The 11,923-nt window shown below is 41.3% G+C and overlaps 2 protein-coding genes across 2 annotated transcripts; one reads left to right on the top strand and one right to left on the bottom strand.

Moving 5' to 3' along the window:
- Window positions 1-196: 196 nt before the first annotated feature.
- Window positions 197-1,375, bottom strand: LOC125546272 (uncharacterized). The gene has a single exon (XM_048710483.2). It carries the CDS (start codon window positions 1,201-1,203, stop codon window positions 487-489), a length of 717 nt encoding a protein of 238 aa, XP_048566440.1. The 5' UTR covers window positions 1,204-1,375; the 3' UTR covers window positions 197-486.
- A 4,631-nt stretch (window positions 1,376-6,006) lies between these two features.
- On the top strand, window positions 6,007-7,879 carry LOC125549488 (Nuclear transport factor 2 (NTF2) family protein). The gene is made up of 6 exons (XM_048712895.2): window positions 6,007-6,339; window positions 6,721-6,804; window positions 6,905-6,944; window positions 7,055-7,123; window positions 7,251-7,360; window positions 7,461-7,879. The coding sequence occupies exons 1-6, from the start codon at window positions 6,074-6,076 to the stop codon at window positions 7,594-7,596; spliced, it is 705 nt and encodes a 234-aa protein (XP_048568852.2). The 5' UTR covers window positions 6,007-6,073; the 3' UTR covers window positions 7,597-7,879.
- The last annotated feature ends 4,044 nt before the right edge of the window (window positions 7,880-11,923 follow it).

The raw sequence follows: 11,923 nt of genomic DNA, 5'->3' as shown, positions 1-11,923 counted from the left end.
ATTCTCAATAAAACATTGCTGCATCAAGAACTGAATTTACCAGATTTCATTACAAACCGAAAGCCGATCAGCCATTCAGATCATGGTATAGTCTCTACTGACAAGGAAATTAATTGAAAGTGCGCATTTAGAAAGAGGGGAAGAATCCACACCAGTATCCATCCATTCAGTCAATCAGAAAGGAAGAAACAGGGTCTGAAGACGAATGAATCGCTTCTTCATTAATTTTATTCACACATGATTGGTAAATTCAGGTCATGATAATCCATGAATTTTTGACAAATTAGACAGACAGTCACCAGATATATACACAGGGACAGGACCAATTAACAGCAACAGAGCAGTATACACACACAGGGACACGATGAATTAACAGGAACAGAGCAGACGCGGATGGAAGGGAATTGCGCAGCGGCAGCAGCAGAGGCGGAGGGATGTGGACGGCTGACCTCTGTTGCACGTCTTATTATTTGCAAATGAATGAGATCAGACCACGATCCAGTCCTCCTCCCCGTCGGAGAACTCGAGCGCGATGGTGATGCCGTGCACCATGCAGAACCCGTCGTCCTCCTCGTCGACATCGTCAGCGATTTCAGCATCCTGCTCCTCGATTTCATCGCTGGGTGTTACTGCTGCCGTGCCATCGGCGTCGTCTTCTGGGCCGCCCGGCGCAGGGGCCGCCGCGCCGGCCTGGAGGCCGACGATGAGGTCGTACAGGTCAGAGATCCCCCTTGGGGGGGCCTGAAGATCGGCGCCGTCCTGGTCCTCATCGTCATCGTCCTCGTCCTCGGCGTGCCAGCTGTTGCCGCCGGCGAGGTAGGCGAGGACGGCGGACGCGGAGGCGCCCTTGTAGTCGGGGACGCCGCCGGTGCGGGCGGCGGCGGCGGAGGCGTCCCCGTCGACGAGGCGCCAGGAGACGAGGCGGTGGTTGAGGGCGACGTCGGAGGCGCGCAGCTTGTGGGCGCCCTTGGCCTTGTCCCGGGCCTTGGCGGCGGGGTGCACGTGGCAGCCGGCGCACCGCGGCCGGCGGCACCGGCCCGTGTCCCTGGACGCGTTGGTCGGCTTGGACGGCGCCCGGGCGTAGGCGACGCCGGCGAGGTCGAGCGCCGCGGCCGCCGCGTCGCCGCCGGTCCCGCCGGCGACCCGCAGCAGCTTGTTGCGGTTGACCCTGACGGCGCCGTGCTGGAACCCCTCCCTCTTCATCGGCGCGGTTGGCGTTTGCTTGGCTGAGAAGGGAGGATGAAAGGAGGAGACTTTGGGGGAAGCGGTGGATGGTCGGTGGTTGGATTGGGCGCGGCAAGGTGAGACGAGACTGGTACAAGGCGAGAGGAGAGGCGTGGGACAAGTGTGGTTGGTTGGGCAAGTGTGTGGGGATCGCCAACGCCGGTTGGTGATGGGGTGTGGTCAAGGGCGGTGTAAGGAAAATGGCTTTTTTAATGAGAAAGGAAAGGAGACGAGGCAAAAGTAATCGCACATTCGCACATATGCGGTATCGTCCCGGAATGTGCTACGCCCTGTACACGGATGCGGTCTCAGTCTTCAACTTTGTTTGTAGCAAATCCAAGTGCAAAAATGGGATAACTCATGCTTAAGAAGTATACTCCCTCCATACAGAAGTAAAATCCGTCTGTTGCATCATTTTACCTAGAATGTTGAAACCATCGTTCGGATCATTAACCACGTCACTGGCTGTTTCTTCTCTTCTCCGAGCTTGGAAATCACCTCGGCTTGATCGACATTGTCATTCACTCTGTCTTACTTGTTTCGCTCACACATGTCCCAAAATCTATGCAGTGCATTCTTCACAGCGTGTTTCGTAACCTTAGGGAACAGAAATGTGTTGGAAATATTACATGGACACATGCATCAGTTCAGATAATTCCAAGTCTGATGCTTCAGCATATCCTGTCACGTAACAAACTAAAACTTCATGCACGCACGTTGTTGGTTGTTCGTCAAGCTGCAACTCCTCCATAGGTCCTCAGCTAGGACGTGTGCATTATGCTACTGCTCCTCCCAATTCTCCTGGTCCCATCGAGTGCAACACGCTTCGCTCGGCAATACGTTTCATTGAAACATTGCCCGTTGGACTGCTTCCTGCATAATTTATATCTACTAATAAAGTAAGGTGCGTTCCGTCAATTTTTTTCATCCATTCACCGCTAAAAATATTTTTTTCTACCGGAGGTGGTACTAAATTTTTATGCGTTTCTCTGTTAGAAAAAGAATTTTCGTACTTATTTTTCTGCCCACGCAGCTGGGAAAATTCTATTTTCCACGCTGCGCAAGAAATACTCAGAGTTTCGCACAGGATAACCAATAATGGGCCGACCCATTTTTCTTTTCTTTCTGTGTTTTACTTCTAATTTTATTCTTCTTCCCTATCTATTTTTTCTTCTAAGTTTATTTTTCAGAATTTACTTTTAAATTAAAAATTCTCAGAAAACGTTTAGAATTAAAAAAACAAATTTTGGAAAAAGTTCAGAATTCAAAAAAATTGTTTCTATTTTGAAAAAAATCGGTACTTGCAAAAAGTTGCCCTTTTAAAAAAAATTGTTCGGGATTTCAAAAAGAAAATGGCATTTCAAAAAATGCTCCAAATTTGAAAAATATTCCTGTTTTAGTGAAATTTTCAAAATTGAAAATAATGTTTTGAATAAATGGATCTACGAAAAAAAAGGAAAACTCCATGTTGCAACAAGTGGCGCACAGCCAGGGGAGTCGGAGTGATCTTTGCAACGAGTACTCCTCAACTAGTGATTTCGGCGTATACGGGTTCCAAGTATCGCTCGATCGGTTTGGGGGGAGGGGACTGCTCCTCCCCCTACCTCCGCCACTACTTCTCGGTTATTTCTAACGTTAACCCTTGAAATGAGAAGAAACTCTGTTTTCCCGTTGTTTGGCAGAAAATATAATATACGGAAGGAAACCAAGGAGAATTATTACAAATCAATTGAAATGGAGCAACTTTCATGTTGGAGGCCAAGCCAGCAGGTGCAGCAGAGCAAAAGACAACCTTCCATATGTGAGCACACCTGCTCGCATGGATGTTCGTCTGAGGCACTAGTAGCTCCACAACATCTATACAAGACACTTTCGTGATGGGGAAACACATAGTGGAGAACCCTAGCCGCCGCCACCGCAACCAGAACAGAAAGAGAAGAAGTCCGGAGAACCACCGAAAATCTTCTTTGTTTTGGTCCTTTCATATCCATCACCATTTCATCCTTCACTACTGTAAGAGGAATTCAAATATGTAAGAACAAGTTGTAAACTCTATTCACACTCATCTGGAGATCAAGACTATTTGGATCATTCATTTCATTGTGGATTTTCCGCGCGTTATTGATATGATTTCCATTGGTTTATCCGTTGAGATGATTGGTTATTTTCTTATGATGCGTGAGTAGTTCCCCTCGGCGTGGGAGATGTAGGTGAGTGGTAAGATTCATTTGTGCCTAGTCTATATGTCGTTATTTGTGTTTGTAGTCTTATAATCTATCTAGTAAGTTGTTATACTATGGTGAACTCCATACGTGTTGTCCAATTTAAGGGCCCATACAACATGATCTCAAGACCTACACAAGTAACACATATTGTTTAGGAAATCTACGACATGTGTAGTCTTATGATCTCTCTTCCTTTTTCTTTGCTTTTCTTTATGTTTCTTCGTCTATTTCTATCGTTGTTCTTTTCATACACATGTGTAATTTTCTTTGGTACACAATATATATATTTTTATCTTCATACACAATGTAATATTTTTTTGATACACGTCGAACATTTTTTCAGATATTTTTTTCTTTTGATACATGTTTTTGAGCACTTTTTTGAATACATGGTCATCATTATTTCAAATACACAAGTCTAAATTTTTGGTATACACCTTTAACATTTTTCAAATATATTATCAAGATTTTTGGAAATATATCTTTTGTTGCTGATTTTTTTAACAGACATTATACATTTTTGTACACATATAAAATAAATTGATATACGTTTTAACATTATTCAATACATGATTACCATTTTTTATCAAACAAATATTTTGACTCGCATTTTACATATTTCTTATACATCAGCATCATTTTTTATATACACGTTTAACATTTTGCTAATGCACAATTAACATTTTTAAAAAATATTTATTTTCATGTCTACTTGTTTCCCCACGCCTTGTACATTTTTTATACATTTTTTTATATACGTGTTAACATTTTTCCATTACATGATTACTTTCAAACATATATATTGATGTCAACTTTTCTCATACACATTCTACATTTTTTATGCATTAGAAGCATTTTTAATACATGTTTAACATTTTTAAATGCGTGATTAACATTAGTTATTATTTTTATATATTTTTAAATATAAATAAAAGTAAAAAAATGAAAACAGAACACCAAAACCAAACATGGGAAAAAAATAAGAGCTTAATGCGCTTGAGGCGAGGTATAAGCGCCGCAAAGTCTCGCCTGACACACTTTCACACCCGCTACAGAACTAGACCGTACCGTTTTTCGTCTCTTTTTTTTCGTTAGTTGTTTCCGATCAAGATGATCGCTCGTGGTAGTTTCTTCCATGTTTTTCCCGTTTCGTTTTCCTTTTTTTCGGTTTTCTCTATTTTTTCTTCAATCCTATGTTTTTCCCACTACTTTTTTAGTTTTTTCACGGATTTCACTGCCTTTTCTTTTATTTGTTTGTTCTTTGTCTTTCTTAGTTTCTTTCTCAGTTTTGATGGGGTTTTGCTTTTCTTTCATTTCTGGTTTTCTTTTTCGTTTTTATTTAGTTTTTTCCTTTTTTTCATCATTTTGTATCTTTTTCTTTGTTTCTTCCTCGGTCTATGAATATATGGTCAACATTTTTCTATACACGTTTTAAGTAAAATAGTAACATTTTTTCAATACAAGTTTAACATTTTTAGAATGCATGGTTAATATTTTTATTCACATTTTTAACATTTTAAAATGGTTTATTAAGCAGATTAAGTACAAGACTAATAATTTTTAATGCATGGTCAACATTCTTTTATACACATTTTTTTTCAAATGCATGATGAACATTTTTTTCAAATGAAAGACTATTTTTTAATACATGGTCAACATTTTTCCTATATATATATATTTAACATTTGTGGCTTGATTACAATGCTTCAAATTCAAGTTTAACATTTTTTAATTCAATACAAGATTAATTTTTTTGATTACATGGTCATTATTTTTTCTTTACACATTTAACATTTTTGAAATGTTTTCTTAACATTTTCGAAATACATCTTAAACATATTTTGAACACATGGTTAACATTTTTTTATGAACAATATTTTTTTTTCAAATGCTTGACTAACAATTTTCATATACTTTTTCAACATTTTTTCAAATGCTTGATAGACATTTTTTAATTATGTAATCAATTTTTTTCACACACATTCTAAATTTTGTGTGTACATGGGAAACATTTTTTTTCTGTATACACATTCAATATCGTTCAAATGCTTGATGAGTATATTTTTTCAAATACTTATGTGGAAAGTGTTTTTTGTAATATACTCCCTCCGTCCCAAAATTCTTGTCTTACATTTGTCTAGATACGGATGTATCTAACACTAAAGCGTAACTAGATACATTCGTATCTAGACAAATCTAAGACAAGAATTTTGGGATGAAGGGAGTATTTATTTAGTATATTTGGAAATATAAACGAAAAAAACAAAAAACATGAAATCAAGCCAGGCCTATCGAGCTCTCGCGTAAGGCGCACCTTAATTGAATGGGCTCCTGTTATTAGTAGGCGAGCTAATTAAAGTAAGCTAGATAGCCCGGCCTGGGAGATGAAAGGCCGGAACGACGACCCACACACGAGGCTGGCCGCGGCCGCTCGGCGTCGTGGATGCGGTGCCCGCCACCGGATCGGCCGGCCGACGTGGCGCCGTCCTCCGCCGCGCACGCCGTCAACCAAGGAACGGACGCCGTGCTAGGACTCTGCTACTGCAACGACATTTCAACTCCAGAGACCCTATCGTCTACAACTAGCCAGCCAACCAAGGAACGGATGCGTCTGCTCGCATCGCATGCCATCCCCCGCTCTCTGCGCCTCCTTCGCCGCGCGACTGCGACTGCGACTGCTCCTGCACCAGCCGTCCACGGCGGCGACCACCCCGTCTGCGCTCTTCCTCCGCGCAGCCGCTGCTTCTGCCACCCTCGCGCCCGCGAAGCAGAGGTCGTTCTCGACGACGGCGACGACAGGCATGGGGGCGGCCGCGGGAGCGACGGCGTCCGCGCAGCCGGCGGCGGGCGGGGGCGTGTCGGAGCGCATCATGCCGCACCTCCTCAACATGTAACTACTCTACTGCTCAAATTGCTTTATTGCTCTGCTTGTGTTGTCCATGCATCCCAGCTTGACTTTATTCATACGCTTCGATTCAATGTTCAGTTAAGTTGATACTTGCTCATTGTCCAGTTAAGTTGAGCAAGCAAGTACTCCCTCCGTAAACTAATATAAAAGTGTTTAGATAATTAAAATAGTAATCTAAACGCTTTTATATTAGTTTACGGAGGGAGTAATTGCTAATTGCTGTATCTCTCCAATGAACTTGGCAGTATATATATGCCTACACAATTGTCCAGGTCCAGCTCGACCATTTTTCAAATCCTTCTCTAGTTATGTAAAAAAAAATCAATAGTCTTTCACCGCATCGCTCATGGCAAATCGCTGCAGATACGGATCGTGCGCCACGGCACGGGACTTCCAGATGTACGCGCCCAATGCCACATTCGAGGACCCGCTCATGCGCGCCCACGGGTATGTATGTAATTGGGTTTGTTGTTGCATGAACTTCTCCTTCATATGATCCATCATCCATGTTTCTTTCTGAATCGAGTTCCGTTCGATCTGATCGCAGCGTCAAGCAGATCAAATCAGCCTTCTACACCATGCCTACGGTACATATGCACCTTCATATGCTTTATTTATTCATGGATATTTATTCTTTCCTTTTGATATACATTCGTTGTTATCGCATAAACTAATCCAAAGACTCGTGCATTGTCAGGTATTCGGTGAGTCCAAGATCGTAGAGTACACGATAAAGGAAAACACGACCGGACCGGGGAAATCCCAGGTAATTAAAAGCTCATTTGGACATCATCATCTTCATCGTAGCTGCGCATATACTTTGTGTAGTAACGATGAACATACTTTACAAACGTGATCGGAATATCAATGCGATGAGTGGTGCATGAATGCAGATACTGATCGACAACAAGCAACACTACAAGGTCTTTGGCAAGGATGTCGACCTGGAGTCCCTCATCACGCTCGACGTCGAGGATGGCAAGGTCGTCAGGCACCAGGACTGGTAAGCCACAACAAGTTCGATGTTATCTGTCACCAAACCTAATCATCGAGATGCTACCATCTAGCTAGTTAGTGTGTTAATTGTTATAATGCATATGCAGGTGGGACAAGAAGCCTCTCAAGAACAGGGAGACGGTGAGCTTCCCGCTGTTGGGACGGCTGGCGCAGACGAGCCGCCGGGGAGCCATGCTGCTCACTCATGTTCTCATGGGCTTCGGCAAGGACCCCACCCCGTGATTTAGTCGCTATGATTTGGTTTCATTCTACTCCGAATACTCCTATCTAGGTGGTTGGAGGTTTTGGGATACATTTCCATAGACAAAAAACCAAAAGTAAAATTAGAGATATTGTGTACTCCAAAATTATTGTAACTAGATGATTCCCCGCGCGTTGCTGCGGGAATGTATGGTCAAAAAATAAATAGTGATGATTATGTAAAATGATAATTTTCATGGTCACATTACTCTTTCGGTTACATTGGATAATGTTATGAGTTCAAGGGAAAGCGCAATTTACTTTTTATTGTCCGGTACATTTCTATGTGTAGGTGCTAACAACAGGAATTCTGCACCAACCAAAGTTTGGAAGTACATTATCAAAGACATGGTCGTTACATACTTTCCAAATGTATCAATGCACCAAGTCTCAAGACAGCAATTTCCATGGCAAATGGTTTATTTATCTATTCTTTAACCATCTTATCCCTCCAATAATTTGGTTGCCTTTTCTCCATTAGCATTGCAAGGCAAATGAAAAATCCAAGAAAAATACGACCATATTCCTTGACATGAGCACTTGAGCCGGCAGAAGATTTCCAAGGCAAATTGAAATGGATTAGAAACTTGAGAGGTGCCCATCAGCTGTTTGCAATCTTTCAGTGCGGGAAAAAGTGCAGGTATTCACTCCACTTGTTTGACCAAGAGAGCCCTCAACTTTTAATATGCCCGCCAAAAGACTAAGGCACGCCATGGAATCAGGAGACCTGCTGATTAGTACCAGTAGATGTCAATAAGGATGCTCGTAGTTACACAAAATACTCCCAATATGCAATCCCAATACAAAATATAGCAATAGATGTATTACTATTCCCAACAAAAAGATAGATCACATGACGTCATGCATGGGAGGAAGAAAGACAAATGCATCAAGTAGCAGAAGAGGGCAAGAACACAACCCACTTTTTATTTTTTGCATTTATTCTCAGCATAGAAGAATTATACAATTAGAACAAAAAATGCTGCCATGAGACAGTACATAAAAGATTCCTTGCCACCGGACCACAAATGAAAGGCAACAATATTGCAAGTGAGAGTAATAAACATGGTCACAAAGCTGATGGCACCTAGATTGGTAATGGCCTATTCGCAAAGGAGAACGCCCTCAATGTCGTGGTTCTCTAAAGTATTTCATGAAGATTTGCACGCTACTTACAATAAGAAGGGAACATTACTTAGAGATGCCAAATCATTTTAGAGCAAACGAAAGATGAAGATTTGAGCACCCACTTCACTACTCCTTTGGCAAATTTTGGGTCATTCCCATAATCAAATTGAGAAGAAAAAACACAATAATCCAATGAGTCTACACCACCAACAAAAATGAAATTGTGTACATTTTGATACAAATGTACATATGAATATATCAGCAAACAAATTGATATACTCAACCCTTTATAACAGGTGATGCACAAATATTGAACCATACATAACCGGCGATTATTTGCTAAATTTAGGTGGCAATGGTTACCATGAAGGTCATGATAATGGGAATGAACAAAGCATTGTAAATGGAAAATCAGAATATGATGTGGAATCCCATACCTTCAAAAGAACTCTACAACGCTGCAAAAGTAAAACAGTGTTGGAACTATGAAGTTTCCTTAGAGGAAAACAAAACTTATATTACCATCATAGTGCAGACATGAAGTATTTTCAAGCATAAAGCAACCGTTGGTTGAGAATGATATACCGACGCATGGTGTTTAATGACAGAACATTAATGCACTTTTAGTATGCAATCCATATCTTCATCTGCATCCTGTACAGTGCCAAAACAGGAGTGGTGTTACATCAACTTCACTGATTTATATCATTGATATCTCAAATTAAAGTTGTCATGTGGCCAAAGCCCCCAGCCAACTTCATGAAAAAGAGAACGGATCTGTGACAACACTAAAATAATCATACTGGTATGCATCAGTAATCCTATATGATAAACACATGTGCTTTTGAAATCAATATAATGCAAGAGGGAACGTTGGATTAAACTTTGCATGACCTGGCAAGCATGACACAATTTTGGAGCAATGGTGCAGACACCAACCTGATGTTGAAGACTATGGGAGTGATGCCGCTCCACTGTCTGAAGGGGAATTTTTGCGGGAGCACGTGAAGTCGCCGAGAGGCGGCGTCGTTGTCGCTTTCTGGGCAGCAAGGAGGTGGTGGAGGTTGTCCTTCAGGAGGCAGAGTCGTCGACTTCGGGCGCCTAAAGTCTGCAGCGTAGTGGTCCTGCACCGTATCTCCCTCTTGCCTAACTTTGCCGAACCCCACCCCTCACCATCTCCCACAGATCAGATCGAGCCGCAGGTGAGGCGGCAGCCAGATGGATGACACGATGGAGGTTGCTCTATCGAGGTCCTCGCGCGCCAGGAGGAGAGGAAGAGGTGGCGCCTCGGCGTGCCTCTGCTCGCCCGCGTGGAGATGCATGGACTGGAGAAACACCGGAGTGCTCGACTGCTGGGCATCGATGGTGCCGTCGGTGGTGATTGACAGCATCGCCCGTTTTGCTACCAGGAAGAGTAAGAGATAAGAAGAGATCGACAGATGGGCTTCTCTTTATCAGTTATTACGCCGCCTCATCGATTAGGGAAGCCCAAAGGGGTTCGCTTCGGTTGCCAGCATGATTTAACCCTAAAAACAAAAACCAACACGACTTATTGAAAACATATGCTGATGTGGTGAGCTGGCAAGTGAAGATAAATAAGAGTAATTGTTGAGGCTGGTCATAGTGGGGAGTAACTTAGACTAGTGTCATGCATATGATACTAGCCTAAGTTACTACCTTCACAATGCAAAGTAACATAATAGTAGTATCTTAGATGGCTTCATTTATTAGCTTGTAGACTCATCTTGTCTTGGAAAGCGCTATGTTACAGTAACATATTATGTTACCACCTCTCATTAATTACTTGTCACATAAGCAAAAATATCTTGAAACGCGCTATGTTACTAGCTAAGTTACTCCCACTATGACTAGCCTGATGTGGCATGGCTGCTGAGTTGGATAGCTTGCATGCTTAGAGAAATAAGGTAGTGGGGATGAACTATTTAGGTATTATAGATTATAGATGCCATTTATCATGATGTAATATTTTTATGTCAATTACTAACGCCCATTACCTCTAACCATGGGGACCAATCAAGTCCACACATGCCCGATGTGTGAGAAATGAAAAATAGCCTTGTTTGAATTTTACCATGATGCATTGAGAAAACAAATCAAAAGAAGAGAAAAAAACATTGTGTTGGTCCTCTCGTTATAGCTTACATCAATCATGAAGCTGTGAAACTTGAACGTTGCTATTGCGAATTAAGGGTAACCAAAGACTAGCTTATAGGCACCACAGACGAAAGGCGAGGGTGAAGAGGAAGGTCAAGGGAAGCGGAGGAGCAAACAAGCACGTCACTGGAGCTCGAAAACTTGGTGAAGTGAGACGACCGTGACCATTTTAGTGTGTAGCTCGGTGAATAGACACATACCGCGCACCCCCGTGTCGCGTCCTCTCTTATCTGGGTCGACCCATTTTAGTCATTGGTAGAACTGTTTAAGGACACTTCCCTTCCGGTTTTGACAAGGTTCTATAACCTTCATAGATCGGGTAATTTTTTACTCTGTGTTTTTATAAATTTTTTTCTTGTTTCATTTGTGGTTTTCCCTTTTTCCACATGGGAACAATTTCATTTTTTTTGAATATTTATTGAAATTTGAAATATTGTTTTAAATATGGGAACCATTTTAAAACGAATATTATTTGAAATCCAGGAACATTTTTCCAATTCACAAACATTTATTGAAATCTAGGACCATTTTCAAATTTATGAACATTTTTAAAAAGGAGGAATAAAATTATCAAATTTTTGAATAATTTTTAAAACCCTTAGAACATTTTTTTAGATTCATCGAAATGCGGGATCATTTTTCAAATTCTTGAACATTTGTAAAACCCCGATTTTTTCAAATTGACGTACATTTTTGTTAAACCCGGGTATGTTTTTAAAATTTATGTACAATTTTGAAATTTTCTGAACTTTCTAAAATATGTGGATGTTTTAAAATATATAAAAAATCGAGTTTGTGAACATTTTTGCAATTCAAAAGATTTTTTAAAATTCATAAAAAAGGTTTTTTTAAATTCAAACATCCAAACATCCAAACATTTGGGATCGATTGTTTTGTAAAATCCCAAACGATTTTTAATGATGTACGAAAACAAAAAGAGAGAAGAAAAACGGAAAAATGAAAAGAAAAAAGGGGCGCCCGCTCTGTACATGGGCCGCCCAAAGTG

This window comes from Triticum urartu, chromosome 3A (assembly GCF_056163025.1).
Source record: "Triticum urartu cultivar PI428250 chromosome 3A, HENAU_Tu73, whole genome shotgun sequence".
In the NCBI taxonomy this organism is placed as follows: domain Eukaryota; kingdom Viridiplantae; phylum Streptophyta; class Magnoliopsida; order Poales; family Poaceae; genus Triticum; species Triticum urartu.
The sequence above is the reverse complement of the archived record's forward strand: the minus strand, read 5'-3'. Positions and strand labels throughout refer to the sequence as shown.